A 26,472-nucleotide genomic window follows, 5' to 3' on the forward strand; every position below is an offset into this window, starting at 1 on the left:
AAACACAGATTTGTCTTAGACTTTACACATCTTATTACCTTACATAATCAATGAATCTTTGTCTTCTTAAAGTGCACACGGATGCTTTTTAGGGTTCCGTACCCAAAGGGTAAAAACGGGACCCTATTACTAAGTGCCAGTTGCACCATCCGCACTTGACAGACTGATTAACATCACCCGGCGCGCCGCGGTGGTTTACTATGAAACTTTACATACAATAAAATTTTGCGAACTCTTTAACGATCACAAACAGTTTGGTGCAACCGACCCTAAGACTCCGCTGTCCGTCTGTCACCAGGCTGTATATGTATGTGATAGCTAGACAGTTAAAGTTTTCACAGATGATGTATTTCTGATGCAGCTATAACAACAAAACAATATTATATCCTAGTTATATCTTATCATAAGTATGATTCTTAACATAGCTTGTGTCGTTAGTTTTTAATAAGTGCATTTTAATGACATTTTTTATATGTTTACCATTTAAATGTTCAGCACAAACATCTTCTGGTAGATCATTTAATATTTTTATATTAAAATTAACTAGATATTTAGGGGGTTTTAGTAATCTCTATCTATCTTTCTATAATATTTATTTATTTATCTATGTATTCAGGTACGTCGGAGAGATGGGTCGTGAGACAGCAACCAATCGGCTGGAGCGGCGAGTCGACGGCACTTTCTTACTGAGGGTACGGCCTCATCCCACGCATCACGCGGAAACCGACACTCAGCTAGCTCTCTCACTCAAGTAAGTATGTCACAGGCAAGAGAGAGAGAGAGACGGAAACAGCCAATATACTAGGTCTTCGCGTAGATGTCACTCTCTTCTCTCACGCGGACACTCGGCTTGCTCTCCCTCTGAAGTTTTATAGTCTAATCCATACTAATATCACAGAATAAGTAATAGTATTATCATGCAGAACGGCCACGCACCACCCCGCCCCGACTCGAATTACCTCGCCCCGCGACAGAAATCTGGCAGACTTCTGGAGTACTCTCAGTACTATTTTTAAGCAACTTACACTATGACGCATGCCGCGTGTATATACGTGCCGTTCACACATAGAAACGCGATTGATTTTTGATGTATAGCGTGTCCGCCCTGTGCTAATATTATAAATGCGAAAGTCTGTCTGTCTGTGTGTTACCTCTTCACGCTTAAACCGCTGAACCGATTTAGTTGAAATTTGTCATAGAGATAGTTTGAGTCCCGGAGAAGGACATAGGATAGTTTTTATCACGAAAATCATTCCTTAAGAGGGTGAAAAGCGGGGTGGAATTGAGATAATTAATGAACTGCCTGTTAATTTGTGTGTATATGCTCAAATTAAATGATCGCCATGAGACTTTTATCCAGGCGCTATTGTGATAAATTGCTATCTATTTAACAAGATTTAATTATAAAATTCAACATTTGGAAACAACCATATTATGTTAGAACTGTCTCGATGAGTATTAGTTGCCTGTAGAAAGAAAAGTACGGTCAGCGATGAAAGCTTACACCAAAAATTAAATTTATGCCAAAAACTTATTTAATACTTAATTCGTCAGAACGGACAACACGGTGAAACACATGCGGGTATGCCGCAAGCCCATCGACCAGGTCCCGCATTATTTCCTCTCCGAGTCCCGCTTCTTCAGAAGCGTGGTCGAGCTGATCTCTTACTACGAAAAGACCAGCCTCTCAGAAAACTTCGTCGGGTGAGTGTCCTACTGTAGAGGGTGTCACATGCGAGTATGCCGCAAGCCCATCGACTGTCCCCTCTTTTTTCTCATTTAAAAGTCCAATCCGGAGCATGAGCACGTAGATTATACACAAAAAAGTAGGAGTGGAAACAATTCGCCAAGTTTTTTTTGCTCTCCCTTAAAAGAAGAAGATTGGAAGAGATCCCTGAAAGGGATAAGTTAGCCTCTGTACAAATAATGTGTGTTTTTTCCTGTTTTATGTTTCTTTTTGTACAATAATACCAAAGATAGATATAACTCCGCAATAGATGAATACAGTCTAAGGAAAAAACGTGCCTCGAAAATCAAGAAAATTTTATTCTCGATCAGATTAAACAAGAGTGAATAGGATGTCACTGAACCGGTGAGCTCTATCTTAGGCCCTGTCTTCACTTTCCATCAGGTATGACTAGGGCCAATGTAATAACATATACTAATCTATGGGGCCAATCGCCGATCAGTATATAATAAAATAAAATAAAATAAAATAAAATAAAAAGATGGCGCCACTACCTTTGGCCTATTCCGGTATAGATAACGTTGACGGTTTTGTTTGTTATTTAACAATTTTAACGCATATCAGTGAAAGAACATGGGTCAAAATCATATAAAAGCAATTAATATAATAAATGCAAATAATAATAAAAAAACATTTATCCGTATGTATAAATACATTTTTTGATATTTTTGTTTTTAGTTTTAATCGTATGTCGATAGATGGTAGTGAATTTACTGTGGTTACAAAATTTACTATGACAGTACCGCTCTATCCTATTATATCCTCTTTGATAATAAAAGACAGTCATTAAAACTCCAAATTAGTTTACAATAGATTATTTATTTTTGAGTTTTCAATAATTTAAACAATACAAATCTCTTATCCAACAGCTTGCGACCTTGCGTTTTTCTCTCTGTCTTAACTTAATCTCCTGTCAATGTCATTATTGTCCAAAACCGCGGCAAACCATGTGTCACTTCTCAGATATTTTAAAAATGAAACTAAAAGATCGTTTAAGATATCCTGAACATCTAATAATAATAAGTTTTACTTCTACTACTAAAAACTGAACTTGCCAATAAAGTACACAAAAACTGCCAGTAATCAATACATATATCCTTTATTACATTCTTGTTCTTTTTAGGGTTCCGTACCCAAAGGGTAAAAACGGGACCCTATTACTAAGACTCCGCTGTCCGTCTGTCCGTCTGTGTGTCTGTCACCAGGCTGTATCTCATGAACCGTGATAGCTAGACAGTTGAAATTTTCACAGATGATGTATTTCTGTTGCCGCTATAACAACAAATAATAAAAAGTACGCAACCCTCGGTGGGCGAGTCCGACTCGCACTTGTCCAGTGTTTTTTTTGTCAATCTAATTTATTTTTGGAATTTTTTTGGGAAAAAAATCTCACAAACTTGTATTATTTTTCAGTCTCAACTCGAATCTCCGCTGGCCGTTCCGCCGCGTAGTCGCCACGGTGGTGCACGACTTCCGTCCGCTGGAGTCTTCACAACTGGCCCTCCGGCCCGGCGCCAAGGTGCTGGTGCTGAGCAAAGAGGGCGACAGCCGCGGGTGGTGGAAAGGTCGCACACTCGACAAGGTAAAGAAATAGTACATTGTGTGTGACTTTGCAAATACGGTCTTTAGATGCCGCCGCCGCGGGCTGGAGTGCATTAAAGACTCGAATTTGCAATATTCTTACCCCCGGAGTTACACAATGTTTTTCATCACAGTTGCGAAGAAAAAAAAATTTTAAGCGAAATTGTTTTTAAAATACGGAGACATTTCAAAAATTCGTCCGCCATTTTGAAATTTTTTGGCAGGTTAGGCATCGAAGGCACAGACCCATCGGCATTCAGCCACAATTGAAAACTGTGTAAAAATATTTTAAACTGCTATTGAATTTATCAAATTAAATATTTTTAAATTATAAACGTTAGTATTTTATAAGTAAAACTTATTTACACCTAGTTTATTCATATGAATAAGTAACATAATTTAAAAAAAAGCTATAACTCACTAAAGTTTTTGTGTTTTTATTTTGTGTGTACGTCTTAATCTAATTTAATTTAATCATATATAATTATGTAATTCGTTTTAAATGTTTTAACCTCATATGGAAATATTTTCTGGATTAAATAATTTCATTCATTTCATTCATTCAAACCTTTTTTTTTCACAATCCATAACTCGTGGGAACAATATAGGGCTTTGTCCTTCAGTACACCTGCATGAAAAAGTAAGATCTTTTTCGAGCAAGTGTGATGAAAAGATAGATTATTAATTTTATTATTCAAGTCGGCATATTACAATGCGCTTATGAACGTCAAATAAAACCCATATATCCCAATATGGGACCGGCAACAAACTCTGCGGGACACATCTTTTAAAAACATTACATCTTATAATTAACATGCATTATGATACGAGTAAATAAGAAATAATACAATTTAAATTACTATAGAATTCATGCAATTACATACAGTAGGTAAGATAAGATAAGATAATATTTATTGTATAACTGTGTACAGAGATGTTGGCAATAATACATTTAGGATGCAACAGTTTGTCCATCACGGACGTACAATATACTTAAGACTAACCTATAACTAAATAACAAAATTAATACATGCATGCACTATTGTCATAAGCGTCAAATTCTTTCATGCTGTAGAACACTCTACTAATAAGCCATTTTTTTAGAATGGTTTTAAATTGTTTGCATTCGACTGACTTTATTTCAACAGGCAACTTGTTAAAAACTTTTATTGCTGCAATGTAGGCACTTTTATCCATAAGTTTATTGTTCACCTTTGGGATACGATAATTATATTTATATTGCACGCGCAAGTTATCATTAATTGAGGACATTTTTGTGAAATACTCTCCATTGCGCTTTACAAAGAGGCAAAGCTCGAGTATGTAGATTCCAGTTAGAGTCAAAATCTGCTTTTCCTTGAAAACATTTCTAACTGAGTGACGGTGGTGCAAGTGAAACATGCTTCGTAAGCATCTTTTTTGTAACCTGAATGTAGTAAGAACATCAACAGAGTCACCCCAATAAATTATGCCATAAGTGAGTTGTGAATGTACATTTCTATAGTATGCGCTCTTAACTACATTTTCTGAACATGTTTCAGAGAGTATAGATAAGGCATAAGCTGCTTTTGCAATTTTACAGTTTAAATCAGCAATGTGAGACTTCCAATTGAGATGAGAATCTATTGTAATTCCTAGGAATTTAGCACTAGGTACTTTTCTTTATAGAAATTTGATTTAAAATATTTATATAGATTTGATTTGATTTGACTATATCAATGCCCATGCACCAAATACAACACTAAAAATATAGACGCACTGATTAAAATAACACACCAGAGCACCATCAAAAAGCGGTGTGCTGTCTCTCATAAGGTTCTATATATGTGACGTTTTCAACCAAAAGGTACCAACATTGTCGCTAGACGATAAGGTTGACTTCAAATTGAAGCTATATGGAAATAGCGTCTTAATAGACAACCGACAATAAGTACCCTTTTGGTTGAGAATGGCACATATTACAATGTGTTAAAGAAAGTGTCGTGTCTTATCAAGTGATAAGACATAACATCTTATCGCATCCGGTGTGCGCAGGCCTTTATTCCTGCTTGCTGCGAAATATGTAGAACAGACAAATTATTGTGTACTTACTCGTATTCTTTTTAATTTCCATTGTTGTTGCTCTGCTTATTGTATTTTGTAAGGATCTGCTAAGCGAAATTTGAAGCGAATTTTTTATTTATTTGTTTATTAAGCAAGCTAAACATGATGTTTATAAAATACTAGCTACTTCCCGCAACTTCGTTTGCGTGTAATGATGGTGATGATGATTGATAAAAACTCTTAAGTACAGTCGAAGGCAAAAATATCGATCCAAACAAATGGCTCAAAAATATGTGAACACGACTTTATTGTCTAAGGTGTAAGAGCGTACACATATTTTTGAAACTTTGGAAATGCCCGAGCCTCTAAAGTATCTCCATACCAAATTTGATCTGAGTCACAGAATAAGTAATAGTATTATCATACAGAACGGCCACGTACCGCCCCGCCCCGACTCGAATTACCTCGCCCCGCGACACCAGATTGACGGCCTTTTGGCGAACGCTAAGTACTGTTTTTTGGCAACTCACACAATGACGCATGCCGTTCACACATAGAAACGCAAGTGATTTTTAGGGTTCCGTACCGAAAGGGTAAAAACGGGACCGTATTACTAAGACTCCGCTGTCCGTCTGTCTGTCTGTCACCAGGCTGTATCTCATGAACCGTGATAGCTAGACGGTTGAAAGTTTCACAGATGATGTATTTCTGTTGCCGCTATAACAACAAATATTAAAAAGTCCGGAACCCTCGGTGGGCGAGTCCGACTCGCACTTGGCCGGTTTTTGATGTATAGCGTGTCCGCCTTGTGTAAGTATAGTCCGTTCGCGTTAAGAATGCAGTAAAATCATCATTGTCCGTCGGCCTAGCGATGCTCGTAACCAATCAAATCGTTTCTAATTGAAAGTATGCCTTCAACTGGTTACGGGCGTGGCTAGGTCGGCGGACAATAATTATTTTACTGCATTCTTGCAACGAACTATAAATCGGTTCAGCAGTTAAATTGTGAAGAGGTAACACATACAGAGTTACTTTCGCATTTATAATATAAGTAGGGATTTTGCATTGTTCTTGCTCTGCATATTGTAAGTATTTTGCAGATTCTGCTAAGCGAATTTTGAAGCAAATTTTGATTTTATTATTCGTGAAATTTATATATCTACAGCCTAAGGCAATAGAGATTATAATAGAGATCTTAACTTTTTTTATGACGCCTCCTGTTTGCGGTTTTTTTATTACAGTCATGAATCTAGTATAACTGGATCGGTCGAGGGGGGGGGGGAATGACCGAACGGGATAGTCTTTATCTTTCAGTAGGAGTAGCAGAGAAAGCGCTGTTATTGTTTGTCCTTGTCACAGTCTCACATTTTTTTTACATTCCCCACCTTAACCTAAAACCTTACCTAAAAGCTTTTCTTACCGAGAAAGCATATTACTCTATTATAGAATTTTTGACTGAATTACCTAATTAAGATTTACTGCATGACATAACCCTGTTATGACTATTATTGTTTTTCTGTGATATTATGATTAGCGTGTATTTTTATTGAATTTGTATGCCAATAGGCATGACATAGTGATACTGAAATATGTATTTTACCTATGTTGAACAAATAAATCTTTGAATCTTTGTAAATTTAGTATGGTTTATGGTGGGCTACAAATCTACTCGACCAATCATATCGTCGCATTGCGTATGTTTTGTCCCTCACGGGCGCACGCGTATAGCTCATCTATGTAATGCTAGGTCTATGATTACAGTAGACAATACATTCTCCAACTGACTCAGCTTGAGCACTAAAGACTATAATTCATGTTAATTATAAGATATACTGTTTTATGGCTTCTCTACACTATCGGCGATGATTTTTATTAATAAATGATCGTATCGTATCGTATCGTATAAACGACGACTGGTTGGCACGATAGTGTAGAGGGCATACTCGGCAGTCTCCGCCAGTCATCGTCTATCATCGCCTGCGACCCGTGAGTTGTCGGTTTTTGGACACGTATCAAAGCAGAGACATAGTATAGTAGTTATAGACATGAAACCGAGCGACCAGGGGTAAGAGAAAGACATATTCATGTATTGATAGGTTAATGTATGGCAGCATAATCTTTTTTCTCTTTCACTTATAAATTTCGGTATTTCGCCATCGCCTCCTACATATGCTGCCATAACCCGACCATGAAAAAAAACCCGGTCGGTGGTAACGACAAAGCATGGCACTATTTTCTCTTTCCTCTTATAGGAATCGCAATAAGACTATCTTTCTCTATCAAAGAGTGTCAGGCCCTTGCATCAAAGGGAATCGCCGGGTGGTTGCGTTGTATAGGCGATCATGTGGATGCTTGCACGATGATCTTACCAGGCATTAGTAAAATGGGACATTTTCTATGAAAAGGGACCTTATTGTCGATGGCGCTTACGCCGCACAGCGTCGCGCGGCATTGTATTTATTTCGGACCATCGTTTATAATGGCGTAAGCGCCATCGACAATAAGGTCCCTTTTTATAGAAAATACCACAAATAATCCCGCCGTATTTCTTCTCGGGACAGAACGCTGTAAAACCGGAGATAGTTTCCTTTTTTACAAGCTTTTATTTAACTTGCTCTGTTTGTTAGTAAGCTAAATTTGACCCACTTCCCAATTTCCGATTGAGCTGAAATTTTGCATACATATGTAAATCGGATGACGATGCAATATTTATATGAGATGGAGACAGGAGGTGGCCATGGAAACTCTGTGATAAAACGACGCAAACTAAATGTGTTTGGGGTTGTTAAAATTGTCTCGACGAGTATTACGAGTAGATGGTTTGCAATAAACATTTATGATTTAGATGCCTGTTGAAAGAAAAGGAAATATAATATAAAATAAAATAAAATAGCCTTTTATTTCTTGCATTTTTTTACACTGAGCGTTAGTTCCATCAGAAAAAAAAATCTGAGTTACCCCCTAGTCGCGCCTAAAGTAGTTTTACTTCAATACAATAAGCGCAATTAGATTAGATTAGATATTTATTCTCATAATATGAAATTACATTATAAATCATGCTATACTAATCTACATGAGTTTATATTACGATCGTCATGAATATTTACATAATATTATTTAATAAATTAATGGATACAAATCAAAAAATGTCTTACAAATAATCAATATTATGTCAACAAATTGTATGCATTCATGTCAAAAACAAAATACGGTATTAATAACTAAGTACGAGTATCTCCTATTGACATTTTGTTAAAAATCAATAAATGAGAACATGTCAAGTTTACAATATGCCTGAATTGAAAAATAAACTTTAATTTCAATGTTAAACCAAAATCTCCCACTTTCCAGGGCGACAACCGTTCCGGCTACTTCCCGAAAGAGTGTGTACGCGAAGAGCCAGAATGTATAGGCGCGCTCGACTGATGTCAGCAGTGCCTCGCCGAGCGCGCCGCGCCCGCGCGAGCTTCCGACGATGACGCCGCCGACCTAGTGTAGTCCACTTACACTACCGATGTTATGCGAGCCTGGTACTTGCGTGCGATATATATTGCTATTTCACAGTGATACTGTGACCTAAGGTGGTCGTTCCGTTTTCCAGTAATACTTAGATGATTACCTTTGAAGTTATGCGAGCCTTGTACTTGCGTGCGATACATATTGCTAGTTTACAGTGATATTGTGACCTAAGGCGGTCATTGCGCTTTCCAAACTTGCATCTAGGTTAATTAGATGATTACCAGCGAAGCGATATACATATATTGCTATTTTACAGTGATACTGTGACCTAAGGTGGTCGTTCCGTTTTCCAGTAATACTTAGATGATTACCCTCCAAGTTATGCGAGCCTGGTACTTGCGTGCGATATATATTGCTATTTCACAGTGATACTGTGACCTAAGGCGGTCGTTGCGCTTTCCAGTAATAAGAAAACTTGCGTCTAGGTTAATTAGATGATTACCTTCCAAGTTATGCGAGCCTGGTACTTGCGTGCGATATATATTGCAATTTTACAGTGATACCTACGGTGACCTTGGTAAACTTATGCGAGTGTGCCTAGTACTCGTAAGTTGGACGGCCGTTGCGCTTTCCCGCGTCTAGATTACTTAGATGATTACATTCGAAGCCATGCGAGCCTGGTACTTGCAGTGAGAGATGACCTAATTTTAAACGTATGCGAGTGTAATTCAGTAGGGTGGCCGTTGCTCATTCCAGTAAGAAAACTATCTCCAAAGCTTCGTGTAGTAAAAGCTGGGCTTAAGAATCGGCCGATGCCACACAACTAATAAATACCTACTAGACTAACCTACAAATTTATTGTACAAGCACATTTTCCTCACTTGGCTTACGTGTTATATATTTATGTATTTCGGAGCAATGGCACATGAATTAAATAAATGTTACTATAATGTTACTATGAATATAAAAAATAATAGGTGCAAAAAGTAATTTTTGACTGTATTCCTTTACGCGGGTAATTGGAGTATTGTCATGATTATCAAAGATTGTTCATCTTCATATAAAGTTCGTCAATCATTTCGCTTCTTTTATATTCGTGCGCGAAATACGATTCTCCCGATTCTCCTCCTAAGGCCTACCGTATAAAAAAATGCCTGTTGATAATTTAATAGCGTAGGAAATATTGTTGTATATCTTTTGAGATAACAAAAGAAATGCAACTCTGTTCCAATAGGAAATATTACGCAAAACGCGAAACAAGAAAATCGAAATTTCGTTACCTAACATCTCTGTCACTCTTGCATATTCGAGCGATAAAGAGGCAGATAGCGAAATTTCGGATTCGCGTTTCCCGGTAGGTACTCTGTAAACAAACCGCCTTGATGCATCAATGTCATATTTTATTATCTCTGAAAATTTGTCAAAACCCTGTTAAAGGTACAGTATGTATAAGTTACTCTATGGTTTATTAAAGGGGCTAGTGCTACACTGGTGGCAAAACATTGCAGTAATATCCCCCATTGAAAAAGTATTAAATTACATTTAAGTAATGAGTACTATTGACTAGACCTTGGGCCTTATGAGGATATATTAGAACAGTCTAATTGACTTATTTTGCGGAACGTAGCTTGTATGAAGATAAACAATATTTGTGACGTTTTCAACCAAAAGGTACCACATTGTCGCTTGTCGATAAGGTTGATTTCTAATTGAAGCTATATGGAAATAGCGCCTTACTGACAAGCGACAATAAGTACTCTTTTGGTTGAAAATGGTACATTTACAATGTAGCAGTCTCTAATAACAATATCAGGCCTTAAATACTGATGAAATAAAATTCTAAATACGTTTAGATAATGTAAAAATAATGCAATCTCAAAAATCTTAAAATATACAATGCTTGTTAGTGTAAAGTTATATTTTTAATGTACTGTAGATAAGTGTGTAAACATAGAATAGTTTTATTGAACTATTTAATTTAGTGTGTAAATTGGTCTCTTATTTTGTATGTTGTTTTTGCACTTAGGGATGTTGTTTCAATGGTGCGTATACATGCTTTAAATATTAGTGTATAAGACGCGTGGTTCTGTAGGTATGAGCGGTTGGCATGGAAATATACGTTATACCGTAAAAGTTGGTAGCTAGCTTGGTAGTGGAAAAGATATAAAAACCTTTTTCTAATAATAATGAGTTAGGTAGACACCGACCAAGCTAACTCTGCATGCCATTTGCAATTACAGTGGAATCCGTTTATTATGACTCCGCTTATACTGACCAATCGCTTACTATGACGTAATTACTGTGCGAAGTTTAGTTTTCATATAAAATTCTTTCATATAAAAGTCGGATAAGAAGCAGGGATGTAGTAGTCGGGAAAGCCGACTATCCGGCCACATTTGTAGTCGGCGATTAGTCGGCGACTAGTTGGCCGATTAGTCGGCCACTTATTAGGTACAGAAAAATAGTAAATAAACTAAATAAACAGCAAATATTGATCAAATGTTTAATACCCAGTTTACTCAAATTAATAAATTTTTGAGCACAGTTAAGCAAGTTACACTATTGTGCATTTCATTTATTAAAACAAATGTACAAAAATAGCGCGCGAAAAGCCAAAGCGACGCAAGGAGCAAAATAAATGTTTTTCAAAGCATCCGAACTTACACAAAGCTGCTGCAGTGACTATCCGAATGCAAACTTTGAAGAGAGAAAATTATTTATGGATTTGGCCGACTAGCCGACTAGTCGGCCGACTAATCGGCCATCCGAGCGCCGATTAGTCGGCTAGTCGGCTAGTCGGCCAAATCAATAGTCGGTACATCACTAATAAGAAGACTTCGCTTATAGTGACAAATCACTTACCCTAAAAACCTAAAACTACCTACATAAAAACTATAATCCTATTTTCATGAAATTATGTCCGGTTATATTGACACATTCACTGGTTTTCGTGGCCGTCCACACATCTTCCCTACGAGGACGTTTAAGTTTTGATTCTCAGTGATAAGTTGAATAATTGGTACAAGGTTAATAAAACTCATCTCTCACAAAGGAATATGAGATTAATTTGGAAATAATAACAAAAATAAGAAGTTAATTAACTGTTTTATATGACATCCGCTTAGTATGACGTATTTGTCACTTTCCTTCGATGTCATTATAAGCGGATTCTACTGTACAAAGTGTGGCAATGACATCATTAATGTCAACTTTCTATGAAAATATAACGTTTACAATCATAACGCTTCACTTTGTTACATTCAAGTCTGTCCAAAGTTAGCTTAAACGGGCTCCATGTGTATTTTAAAGTGATATAAAAGTATAATTTTACAGATTGTCAGGTATATGAATGAATATTCTTTAATTCAGACCATGTCCGTATACAATTAAATTACATGTAAAATTAATATTAAATTATATAATAAATTTCATTTGTTAGTAGCAGCAAAGATAGATATAACTCCGTAATAGATGGATACAGTCTAAGGAAAAAACGTGCCTCGAAAATCAAGAAAATTTGATTCTCGTTCAGAGGGCGCTACTAGTTTTGGCCTACAGTCGTATAGATGGCGTTGACGGTTTCGTTTGTTATTTAACAATTTTAACGCATATCAGTGAAAGAACATGGGTCAAAATCATAAACATAATTAATGCAAATAAAAAAAATCATTTATCTATATTTAAAAACATTTTATCGTATTATTATAAATCTTCATTTTTAGTTTTAAAGTGTGTCGACAGATGGCAGTGAATTTATTGGGGTTACATAATTTACTATGACAGTACCGCTCTAGTATAAGTTACTCTATGGTAGCAGTATTAAGCCTTACAACTAAGGTTAGTATATATACACAGCATTCTATTTTATTTTTTTACATACAGTAAATTGGCTTGCCTGTCAGCACATGTATCATATGGCAATGGTTCATGAGCGTATAGAACGCTCCGTGTTGCGATTTCTAAATGACATGATTAAGTGTAATATCGAAATTTTATGATTGTGTGAACGTAATAAAATTACGAGATAATGTAAAAAAAAATGTTTATAATTATCTCGTAATTACGAGTACCTATAGATAGATTCAACTACCTATAGACTTTACTGAGTTTGGTGCTCTTTAGAATCATCTATAAGAATAGTATGTGACTGTTTATACAAAACGGGATAACAGCACGTGATGAAAATATCAGTTTTGACAAAAACCTTTTTAAATTGTTTTTTTTTTTTTCAATTTTAATCACTAAGTCAAATTTCATGCAAGGTATTTGATTTATTTGATTTCACACGTACAAAATGACAGCATTTATCTGACGGCTGGAACAGTTTCGCTAATTCTTTTTTCTATTGTTTGTTATTGTCAGAAGGTTCTTATGAAAGACTAAACTAGGAAAATGCAAAGAAAAATAAATATAGGTGACACGAAGTTCGCCGGGTACATCTAGTAATATATATTTTCAAGTGAATGTGGCCAAGGCGTGCGCTAATATTAAATATGTATATATCAAATTCCCCTTCCCATGCCAACTGCTGTGGGGTGAGCGGGGAATAGGTCATCTCATTATATTGGTTGTTCTAAAAGTTGATAGCAAAAGTTAATTTTAATAGAACCTAAACTAGTTATGCATTGACTTTGATCATAGTGTGGAAGTGTCATGAACTAGGCTTCCCCGCTTGCCCCACTTAGGATGTAAGGAAGAGAAAAAGTAGTTAGACCTGACAATTTTGTTCCATTTTACATGACAACACTGCTCAAATCTCTCTTAGCCCTTTCTCTCTTTAAGTGTGCCATTTTCAACCAAAAGGGTATTGTCGGTTGTCAATAAGGCGCTATTTTCATATAGCTTCATGCTGAAATCGACCTTATGTAGTACCTTTTGGTTGAAAACGTCACAAATGCTAATTATTGCGTATAAACAACATTATTTTTGTGTTATGTCCCCAAACTGAACTGGCGTTTTCAGTAATCGTTGTAAATTCAAGGCGTCTTTAGATATCAAGATAAGTCTGGCTGCGGTCTAAGTCTGGCCGGCCTACACATTGCGGCCTGTTTACACATTGATTTGTGTTTATTGCGAGTTCATACACTTGCTACTTGTGTTTATTGGTAATAGGAAGCGTGCATAAACTGTAGGGGGCAGCACAGGAGACGTCAGATTTTTGGCGCGAGGCGTAAATATGTAGTTTATGCTTCCAAAGTAGCCCACAAGATGGCAGCACTTGCTTTGGCGTGAAGTGTCAATGTACATGTGATGTACATGTTTATGGTTCCGATTCAGATCACAAGATGGCAGACCCTCCAACGCGCACGGTCCCTATAGTACATTGAGAATAAGGGGGGTAAGCACACAATGTTTTCATCACACTTCCAAAGAAAAACCCAATTTTTTAGGCGAAGTAATTATTAAATACGGTGACATTTCAAACATTCGTCCGCCATATTGTCATTTCTTGACAGGTTAGGTATCGAAGGCCTTCGGCATTCAGCCATGATTTAAAATTGTGTAAAAATATTATAAACGGCTATTAATCAAATTAAATATTTTTAAACATAAACAAAAATATTAAATAATATATAAATAATAATTAAAAAATAACTTTTTTTTTCACAATCCATAACTCCCATGTGAAAACTTACCTTTCAGTACACCTGCATAAAATAAGCTCTTTTTGAGCAAGTGTGACGAAAATGTATGAAGTCGCACTAAACACTATAATCATTGTGTAAACAGACCCCGGTACAAAGGCCAGTTACATTTGCACCACATCCACACTTACCCATATTGACTTTACTTCTGCACTCTTCACTTGAAATATATTCCAATGAGAGTTAGAAATAATTCAAATAATAAAATGAATGCACTTAAAGCAACAACAACACAACACAACAACAACACACAACAATAACATTTTTTTTTTTTTTTTTTTTTTTTTTTTTTTTTTTTTTTTTTTTTTTTATTAACAATTTTTGTTTTGTACAATAAAGTGATTAACTACTACTACTACTAAAGCAATACAAAGTTCTAAAAAAATACTTAGTACAAATATATTCTTAGACTAGATAGGCATATCTTTGCGTGGTGATTTCGTTTGTGTAAAAAGGCTTACTTTGTGTAATTTTTAGATTCTCTAAAGCCAAAGATTTATTGATCGTATTAGTTGAGTAAAGTAGACTTCTAAGACAATTTCGTGCTTCTTATTTGACAGCTACACGTGATGGCGCTGTACGGCTCAGTACATTATTCGGTAACTGCTACTTCACTGGCTCAGTGGCCCATAAAGTATCTTGGCCTCCGACACAAGAGAGCGCCACTCCGCCCTATTCTGCGCCATTTCACGTCAGTTGAGTATTCCGAGGTCGGACAGGTCTTTTAGGGCTTCGTCAAGTACGTCACTCCAGCGGCACAGGGTGGACAGTGTGGACACGCTATACATCAATAATCAATTGCCCCCTACAGGGTTCATGTGGAACTGTATTAAATAGTTTTAAGAACTGTATACTAATATGAGTGCAATAAACAATTCTAATTCTAATTCTAATTGCGGTTCTGTGTGAACGGCCAGGGACCGGACAACCCTTTCCGCGATAAAACCCTTTCAATGGGCGACACTTAAACACGGCTAACACATTGAAAGACTTTCCCTTTTGAACTACAAGCCCATTCATACCCTTACCTTTGACTAACCCTTACCGAGAAGCTAACCAAAAATAAGGCTAGCTCTTAATAAGGGTTACCCTTATCTTTAAGCGCTTTTTATAAAGGTTTCCCTTTGCGTGAAAGAGACAGGATTAGTATATATCTACGGTAGTGTATGAAAAGGAAAGAAAATACGTGCCTAGTCAAAGAACGCCGCCGTCGCCGCCGACGATCGCTCGGATTCGAAGTAATGTGTGCTTTATGAACAAGTTAGACGACTTAAATTAGCACGCTTATATGCTAAAAGGGAAGCCCTTTATAAGGCTAACCCTTATAAGCAATATGCAAGGTGTTGGTGAGCGGATGATAAGGGTTTTGTAAGGGTATTTGGGCTACCGATTACTCAAATGTGGTAGCTTTATATAATTTAAAAAGCAAAACAAAGGGTTTCGTCTGGCAAAGGGTATGGTGACTTAAGCCTTATGCAATACCCTTATAAAACCCCGATAAGGGATAGCGGGCCGGTCCCTGTGAACGGCACATCTGTACACGCGGCATGCGTCATTGTGTGAGTAAGTTGCTTAAAAACAGTACTGAGCGGTCGGCAAAAGATCGTCAATCTGCTGTCGCGGGGCGAGGTAATTCGAATCGGGGCGGGGCGGTGGGTGGCCGTTCTGTATGATAATACTATTACTTATTCTGTGCCAGGCCAGCGGTATCTGGGACGCCCAGACGGACATTTTCCACCAGGGTGCCCCACATACGCTCTTCTCACAGCACGATCCTTGAGAAGAACGTATGCGGTAACTTTAGTTACAAAAAATTACGTTTGTAATCGTAAGTTAGCGCGGTGGATGTGTGCGTGAGCACACATATGTAACAGTGACTACAAAATGTAGGGCTTAGTACAGTGCCATCTGTTACGGTTACTCGTATCAAAGTAGGTGACATGTTTTTTTTTCTTAGACGTTACCGTAAAATGGGGTGAGTAGGGTTCGCGGGGAAAGTTGGGTTATGAATGGGGAGAGAAGGGATGAAAGGGGGTGAGATGGGATTTTAAGGCTACTGCTACAAAAATCCTTTGACGATCCTTTTGTGAAATTCTTATTATTAAGTTTGACATATCTATAATAATTCAATGTTTTTAAGAATAATAATAACTGCATCAATAAATTGCTCTGATATAATAAATATATTAATAACGGGTCACTCACGTATTTTAAGTCGAAAACGCTCGACATGTTTCACTCCGTACCGAGTAGCGTCATCAGGAGCTTGCGTCGTCGGTGACGGACCGGCGCAGACTGCGGGCCGCAGCCCTCCGCGCCCGATGACTCGGCGCGGGCGCCGATGGCGGCAGGGGGGGCGAGAAACTACCCTCGTTTACACCCTTCCGCCCTCGCTCCCTCGCTCCCTCGTTTTTCGACTTAAAATACGTGAGTGACCCGTTATTAATATATTTAATATGTCTGTGTCTCACGGAAGTTTTGTTATTAAAATTGCTCTGATATTTAGATTAAGGTAATATTTAAAACTTGACAATTTAAAAGTGCTTGTTGCTAGGCCTATTTGAATAAAGAATATTTTGACTTTAACTTTGAAAATAATGTATTCCAATTTAAAATGGAGCTATAGTAATACTCATAATAAAAAAATCGATCCAACAATCTTCCAAAACCACCTTTGTATGAAAACCCATCTCACCCCAATTATGAGGGACTACGGGGTGAGGTGGGATTTCCTGTTTATCGTCAAAGTTATGAAATGGATCTACCCAAAATAAAATAAAAACTAAAATACAAACGTCCGGAACACTTATTATGTACATCATTCAGTTTGCATAAGTAAAAATAAAATGTTATCGAGGTTTGAGTGTCAGTTTTGCTTCTACTCACCCCATTTTACGGTACCTCTCTATTACAATCAATAATACTTTGCTAAAGCTGTATTCGTCGTCGTAATTTAATTCGCATATAGTATCAGTATTTACATTTTTATTATTAAATGTGGTTATGTAACATTACGTGTATGTTAGGCAATAAAATCAACAATATTACCTCATTAAGGAGTGTGTAGATTATATTGATTGTGTGTGTTTATGTGCGAAAATGCTTATTAATATTAAAGAACAAGAAACTTAGCTGTTGGTATATTATATTATAAGGAAAGATAAGAATAGGTACTAATAAGTTAAAAACTAAAATTAGATTTTCACTAAATGAGCTGTTTTAACGTTGTTTGCACGTGTTACTATAACGTTTAACACTTTTTTTTACTTTTGCCGGCACGAAGAATTGTCTTTATAGCGTTTTCATATTGGTAATCGGATGTCGGAAGGTTGTTAAATGTGAGATATATCTATTTGTCTGTATTTATTTATGCATTTAATAAGTAATCACTCCATAGTATAAAACAAAGTCGCTTGACTGAAATTATCGGAAGCGCCTTTCCGATATCGGATGTCGGAAGGCGCCTATGAAAAGGAGAGTGCCATATGGCATTAAGTCCGTCTTTTTGCGTTATATATCGTTTTTTAGTAATAATGATTTATTAAATGAATAGATAAATACAGAAATAACTTATGTCTTACATCTTACTACCTTCCGACATCCGATATCGGATCGGGCAATGTGAAAAGGCTCTGAGAGACGTGAGGCGCCGCGAGGCGTATACATTTTTGTACATATTTCACAATTTATCTTGAACTTTTATATAAAATATTTAGAACAGTACGGTTTCGCTCACTATTGTTTTTAATCGCTTTTGGCGACATGTTTCCGACTCGCCGGGAATCCTTCCTCAGGCACGAGTGTCCACGGCGGTTGTACTCCGTGCACTACTACAACTACAACGTTTATATAGTAACTAAAGAGTTCCAAATTAAAAAAACAAACATAACAACCGCTTCTGGGTCTCAGGAGGATAGACAATTGGAATAATGTAATCTTTAAAAAAAATATTTTTTTAAATATTAATTAGTGTGCAAAGTAAGCCTTTTTATTAACAAACTGACCCATTATGCATAGTAGGTAAGTCGCAATAACTCAATATTGACCTAAATATTTTTTTATTATTATCAGGTTTCATGAAAAATGTACCAATTACTTTTTTCGAATATTTTTACTGAGTGATAAAAGTAAAGTATACGTTTGTCAAAAGACTCTCTCATTTCAAACATAGACAGAAAGAATTATACTATCTTTTCTTACACTAGTACTAGCACCCAAAAGAAAAGGATGAGTATAGCTTTTTTTGTGCTTAAAATGTCCGCAGTTCATAAATTATAAGTGTTTTGTGCATAACACATACAGAATGTATGTGGCAAGTAGTTTTAAAATTGAAGTAATTGGGACACCAAGACACCTTGAATTAAAGAGCGTTCTTCCATTTTAAATGCCGGCAACGCACTTGTAACCCCTATGGTGTTGCGGGTGTCCATCGGTTACGGTCTGACGGTAGTAGACTTTTGTCTCCTATATCATTAAAAAAAAAGCATTTTTTTTAAATCACAACGCAGAAGTACATAAACATTATGGATTTTTGGAATAAGTAAATGGTACTTTTTGAATATGCCCATCGATGCAACAGAAATTGCTTTGTTTTTTTTTGTCGTGTAACTGTGTATTTAATTATCTATAAAAGAAATATAGATAGAATATAATATGACAAAATGCTAACTTGTGACTTTGTCATAATAAATTGACAGATATATAAAATTACATCCCGTAGGTGTATTTAGTATGTTAGTGACACCGCAGTCAAATTATTTTTAAATGTATAATTGTTAAGTAGAATTTAATAATTGCACATTATTATATATGGCAAATGTATATTTTATTACATATATAACATTATGCTTGGGATAGAAATCGTAATACATACATCCTAAATACATGTTAGTGCTTATGACAATGTTATATCTATACTGTTCCAAGATATATTTCCTTCCTCCATAGTTTAGGCATATCACATGCATATTGAATAACTATAAGACAGAAATATTTTTGCTAGCTTACTTATAAAGATTCCTTCACTAGTTACTTCTCTTCCGCACCTTGTAAATACCTCTATTTATTACTGTTAGCGTTTAATACGAGTTTAAGAATGCATGTAATATATGATATGATATGTTGGGTAGTCTCACGTTTTAGCAGAGATATGTGAATATGAATAAAAGACTCAAACTCCATAGAAAGTCGCGTGTCTCGAACACATAATACTCGTATTTGGCTTAGCGCTTTAGGCCGTCAGCTATACTCTGATTTGTAATTAAATTCCAAAAAACTAACCTCACTCAGATCCTTTTTCTTTCGTAATAATGGAAAATATGTAAAAAAGTAAACTCAAAATTCCCTTTTGCATACTCTAGCATTTAAAATAAATATAAATGTATCCTTTTACCTTTGTTTAGTTTCTTAAAACATACGGAAAAGAGAAAAAGTGAGTATAGATTATTGGAATTTAATTATAAATCAGAGTTTAGCTGGCCCGGTGCGGAGCGGGTGAGCGTATAGCACGAGCGTTGCTAAAGCTCTGGTTTCCTAGGAAAGCGGTTCCGTAATACAGTGGTGAATGACGTCACCAGAACGTTGTCTATGTAAACAAAATGGCGCGATTTCCTAGAGGGCGGTAATTGACACCGTAGCGTCAAAAAGCGGCGCCGCCATTTGCATGACGGCCATCTTGACGGTGTCGATAGTTTCGTGAACGTTTTATTTGATAGCGGTGAAGCTATTTCTATAATTATATTATAGATATTTCTATAATTTCTTTGATCGGACCGACGTGCAACATGAGTTTCAAATGCAGTGAGATTTGAACAAATGATTGGTGGCCGACGGTGTGTTATGACGCCGTGGAACTTTCCACGTGTCACCGGAAAGACGGCCGTCTTTTTGCGTCCGTGATATTACGGCCGCTATATGACGGCACCGCATTTCTAGGAAGCAAGAGCTTAATTGGCGCGGACGCGTGCTACGGATTTTACCTACACACACACACAAGTGCAGCCGCCCAACAACTACGCTAACGCCCTTATCCTCCTTTTCATGGCCTAACTTATCCTCTAGCAGCCTAAAAGAAAAATTAGGAGTCAAAATTGAATCAACGCCATTAGTAAATAGAACTAAAGTTTCGTTTTAAATCGAAAGAAACAGAACAAAAGCAACCGAGTTCCATTTAAAATTGGTTTGAAAATTCTTTGGGGGTAATTTGTTATAGGTGTTCGCTAGAGGATAATAGATTACTGAGTGTTAAAATAATGCTTCGGACTCTCTTGCTAATTGTAGACACATACTGCCACACAGTGATTGTACTAATGCTAAGTAAAATATACTAAGATATGCAACTCTAATTCAAGCGCGTGTATCGCAGAACTGCACCGGTATCATGGTCGCGTTTTTGTCACTTGTCATATCATGCGTCACGTACTTGTTAGAGCGTGATAGGTATGGTGACAAATGATAGACAGCCGTCCATCTTAGCCCCGCTGGTCTATTTCGATATAAATGGACAAAATAAATGTATGATTTGCACGAAATTTTGTTTACGGTAAACGAAATATATTTAAAATGTAAACGCGTTAATATTTTTGCGCTGTCATATACATCTTGTTTAGGTTGTTTGCTTTAAATAGTTTATTGCTGACGTAAAAAGGACAATAAAAGGTCCAGGTTATTTCGAAAATGTCCGACGTTGTAAACGAACAATAGCCGATATTTATTTTGTTGTTGATTTTTTTTTTCGTCAAGTATTTCGATCCATCCTGTGTCGATCCAGATAGTTTGGTCTAGCACTCCGGATGCATTCGGCAGTGCCCTGCCCAGTCCCACTTTAGCTGGCACCCTTCATTCCCACATCCACAATGCCGGTTTTGGAACGCAGTTCTGTGTTTATAACACGTTCGGTTCTACGAACACCCAGTATGCTGCGTTCCATTGCTCATTGGCAAACCTTGAGTCTGGACTTTTTGCATATTGTGGACCACGTTTTTGACCCAAACGACAAAGTTTGAAAACGAGAATTCCTTTTGAAATCGCTGTTGTTTTGTCGCTGCTTAATCGGTGCAGACTTGGACGGACTGTAAATTTTTTTACAAAAATTCTAGGTACAATTTGACTATATAGACATTCGCTTTCATTAGATAGATTATTATAATATGTATATTATTCAATTCTAATCTAAACACGATTCTCAAAATATAAGCTAAATAACATATATAAAACATAGTATATTTTTGAAAAATATCGTAGTGGCATTTGCAATGTAAAATAAGCGTGGGTTGTTTAGAAAAATGTTTTCTTAGCCGACATGTGACATCGTCCACACAGTTAACTGACAATTCTTAATCTTAATGGCGGTCGTAACAGTGCGGTTAACACATCATAGAGAGCTTCTTCTTTGTCGTCACACTCTTGTCAGCCGGGCTAGCACATGATTGGCGCGAGAGTATCTCGCCGCGACATAGACTACCCATCCCTCTTTAATTCATACAGTTAGTAAAAGACGGGTAGTCTATCTCGCGGCGAGATACTGTCGCGCCAATCATGTGCTCGGCCTACTGAGCGGCCGTGGTCGTCATATAATGTTACATGTAATATTTAAAATATTATAAATAAATGACTATGACTGTCAGGGTCGGTGGCAAGCTTCACATTCCGTCGCCATTCTTTCCGTACGAGCCCTTCTTGTACATTCATTGAGTGCATTTTTAACTAGGTCTGAGGTGTGACCAACGCATTGGTGACCTATCGCGCCTTGTGCCGAAGAGAGCTTATGTGTGTATGTAACTGTACATAATTAGGCATTAAAACACTCGTGTGATGTTTTTATGAAACTGGCTTTCGGTTCGGCCACGACATTGCGCGACTGGCGGCGACAGCGGCGGCTACCATAGGTTGGAGCGAAACACAGCGATCGGACCTTTCTTAGGTGGTAACCTATGGTTGACGCAGCCGCCGCCGCCGGTCGCGCAAAGTCGTGACCGGGCCGTTTTAGCATCGTTTCATAAACATATCACTCGTATTATGCCTTTCATCATGCAGTCATATATATAAACCAATAATTTAAGAAGCTATAGATTATTTCTTTTCTCAATTATTTTTCAAAGTAGACAATTGCTAATAATGCTAATAAGTCAGCGTTTCATGCCACTTCCAATTTGAAATATAATTATAATAAATAAAATAAATAGCGTCATTAAAAACACATATATAATTGTTAAATATTGATATTTTAATACTAAATAAATATTTCAATATTTTTCCTTATGGTCACCAACGGAAAATAGGTCAAATCTGTCATCATTATATGACCATTTAGTTCGACCATCAATTGAATTCGAGTTGTGACACTAAAAATTATACTTACATACATAGTTAAACGTATTTCAATTAACTGTCAATAGGCACTATAGGCAGCGTCGGTCACAAAACTTACTGGTTCATACACTTTATGGTATGCTTAACACGTTCGCATCTTTCCTGTAGACATCGCAAATTTAAGGGAATCTAAACATATTTTTACGCTGCTCCCCTGCATGCGGGATACATTTTTAACTTTTATTGTATTGTCCACAGAGGTGACTTTTTTCTAAAATGCGTAAAATGCAACATTGTGTCACCCTGACAATATTCTATTTGGCTATCGTCATGTTGCGGTTGTTTAGAGGTACACTCGGCGTCGAATACTTTGTAGCAACCAAAGTAGTCAAATAGTTCGGTACACCATATATTTAGTATGGTGAACCGAACTATTTCGAACCGAGTTGCGTCAGAAGTGTCCAAACATGTCCCACTAAGTTTTGTGACTGCACCAAAGTTGTTATGTAAAAAAAAAAGAAATAAATACATTGTTGTGGGACTTGTGGGTATAGATATATATTTTTTGTATTCAGTTGGACAGTGTGTAGGCAAAGAATGTGCTTCAGATTCAAATTTTTTTTTTTTTTTTTTACTAGCCTAATTTAGTGTCCCACTGCTGGGCAAAGGCCTCCCCTCGTTTCCTCCACTCGACCCTGTCGTTTGTAGTGTCCCGCTAGATTCAAATTATTTCGTCAAAAAGAACATAGTTATGTTTATATTTATTATTAAAACTTGAAAGGGACAAGGTGCTCAAAAATATCTGAACATGCACTCTCAACGCCTTGACAACAGAAGCGTGTTCAGATCTTTGTGAGCACCTCGGCCGCTCCGATATATCTGATGGGTACTGTACTGTTGTGATGCACTGGACTTTTTTTTAGGATATGTAAATTTAATGTTATTTGTGACCAGAATCATGAGCTGATTCCATGCTCGCAGGAAAGAAGCAATGTCCCAAAATGTTCTACATTTTACGTACCTACTTTGCATTTTGTTACCGCCGTACTCGGCCGTGCAAAGTGTTTGAAAAATGGTAACGGGATGATAAAATAAAACTTGGGACGCTTTTTTCCTCGTAGTAAGAACGAAGGAGCTCGTGATTCTGAGTAGGAGAAACATTTTTACCTCACAAATTTACCTATTTTGGAAAAAAAGTCCAGTGCATCACTACAGAAAAAAATGCTCAGCTGTCATACAAGGCAGAGTATTTCGTAAGCAACATTCTCGGGAAATGCCCCATAGCATGTTTACGCACGAGCGTTTAACATTTGGGCGCGGGGCGTTGGGGGCAAGCGTAGCTTAGTTGCAATTCCTCAGAACTTGTGCGTAATGTGCGTAGACTATAAAGGATTTGCCACACTGGATGCGTTCTGCGGTCAGCGGTCAGTACAAACCCGCATTATGTATGAACAACATTGACAGCAACCTTTGAAGTTAAAGTTTGACCTGACCGCTGCCCACAGAACGCATCCAGTGTGGCAAATCCTTAAAGGTAGCATTATATGAGAGCCCTTAAGTGTTTTATTAACAGTAATGTGCCAAAGTCTTGTTTTGTATGCATTTTTCTAATGTGAAAATCATAGACTACCATTGTGTGTTTTAGTTATTTTAGTCTGACCAGCGAAATGTTGCACGAAATGCATAAAAAATATGTGCTGTCGGTTGACGTATTTATTAGGCAAAATAACGAGCACAGCTGGCATAAAGTTGATAAAGTGAAGAGTTTTGGAAACGTCTTTGTGTTCATTTATTGCACAGTTTTCCGATGGTCTATATTTTATACCATAGACGGTCTATGGTATAGACAGTTCGCAGGTTCAAACTCGTTGATTACCGTTAAAATGTTTCAAAATTCATTTGGTAAACGGGCTATTTCTAAAATAAATATTGAAAACCTGATTTTCACAGGTCCTGGTGTTTTTGGGTTCTTGCAACTCGGAATCACTAGCATATTTAATCCTGATGATAAAAAAAAATGTTCCAAAAACTTGTATGAACACTTTACATTCCACTACGTCACGCGTCACGCACATACAAATGAAAATGTTTTCATACTAAAACGTGACCTAATGGAATTGGCATTTTGGGACAATGTTTTTAATGGCAGGAAGGAGAATGCTGTCGATTCTGAGTAGAATGAGCTCAAAAATGCCCAGATTTGAAAGAATCAGGTTTGCAATATTTATTTTAGAAAACGCCCAAACGTTCTTCACACTCTGACAAAATGAGGTATAGAGGAGGCATAAGTAAATTTTTCGCAGTAGGCCCTCAGGTTTAGAATGTATAGTCGACTTCAAATACATGTTTACAGATGTAGTGCATAATTAATTATTTTCCATCGTATTTTCACGGAAACGTACGAATGTGTCTTGCTATTTCAGTCACTCAGTCTCGGTCTCGGTACAAAAAGTACTGAGCATGGAGACTATATAAAGGAGCCAAATCTCTATGTATGAAAAGTGTCCATCAAAAAACAGTATATAGGCGGCGCCACCATACACCGAAATACTACCAAAAACAACCTACGTAATTTGGTCGGGTTATTTGTTGATTCATGTTATTCTCATGTCCCAGACCCTAACTAGCGCCACCGGAGAGATTAGGAACCATTATTTAAAGCTGAAAGCGGTCACTTTTGCAACAATTCTGCCATAAGAGATTGGCATCCTTTTCTATACCATCCATAGTACTGAGGTTGACTGAAGTAGCATGACAAATACGAACGTTTCCGAGAAAATACGATGGAAAACAATTATGCACTACATCTGTACACTTTTGCACCTCGAGTGTAGGTGAAGCAAGCGACGCAAGCGTCATTAAAGAACTGACCTAATTAAGGCAATACAGTTTTTACTTTTTAGCTCCATTTTTCGGTCACCAATGACCGTGATTTTGAATTTGCGAACCGCCGTTGGAACGTAACATATATTTAGTATAATTGTATTTTGATATTATTTATGTTAACGTTTGTAAATACATTATTATACAAAACATATCTCACTGTTCTGTAGTTATGTAAGGCGGGACTCCAAATAAATACACGGTTGGAGATGACATTATTGTTTTATTTCTACTCTTTATACCTAGAGCCCGCTCCAGACTACGCGGCGCGAAGGCGCGAACGCGAGTGAGTGTGGAGGGAGCTTAGCATTATGAATTGAAAGCATTATGTAGGATCCTATAGAAGTGGCCTACCGCGTGCGCCCGTGAGGGACAACATACGCAATGCGACGGTCGAGTAGATTTGTAGCTGACCATCATAGACAGTATAGTAGTTATAGACATCATGGAGACTATATAAAGGAGCCAAATCTCTATGTATGAAAAGTATCCATCAAAAAACAGTAATTAGGCGGCGCCACCATACACCGAAATACTACCAAAAACAACCTACGTAATTTGGTCGGGTTATTTGTTTGTTCATGTTATACTCATGTCCCAGAGCCTAACTAGCGCCACCGGAGAGATTAGGAACTATTATTTAGAGCTGAAAGCGATCACTTTTGCAATAATTCTGCCTTAAGAGATTGGCATCCTTTCTATACCATCCATAATAGACATGAAACCGAGCGACCAGGGGGTAAGAGAAAGACATATTCATGTATTGACAGGTTAATGTATGGCAGCATAATCCTTTTTCTCTTA

The 26,472-nt window shown here is 37.1% G+C and overlaps 1 protein-coding gene across 1 annotated transcript in view; it reads left to right on the top strand.

The window, feature by feature from the left end:
• The window catches only part of LOC134755226 (protein vav), a 56,248-nt gene extending 47,330 nt beyond the window's left edge, over nucleotides 1–8,918 (top strand). The window contains exons 13-16 of the mRNA XM_063691749.1: nucleotides 617–751; nucleotides 1,555–1,704; nucleotides 3,161–3,329; nucleotides 8,723–8,918. Coding sequence (XP_063547819.1) covers nucleotides 617–751; nucleotides 1,555–1,704; nucleotides 3,161–3,329; nucleotides 8,723–8,797 — 529 coding nt within the window. The 3' untranslated portion in view covers nucleotides 8,798–8,918. The remainder of the gene's footprint in view (nucleotides 1–616; nucleotides 752–1,554; nucleotides 1,705–3,160; nucleotides 3,330–8,722) is intronic.
• The last annotated feature ends 17,554 nt before the right edge of the window (nucleotides 8,919–26,472 follow it).

This window comes from Cydia strobilella, chromosome Z (genome assembly GCF_947568885.1).
Source record: "Cydia strobilella chromosome Z, ilCydStro3.1, whole genome shotgun sequence".
Taxonomy (NCBI): domain Eukaryota; kingdom Metazoa; phylum Arthropoda; class Insecta; order Lepidoptera; family Tortricidae; genus Cydia; species Cydia strobilella.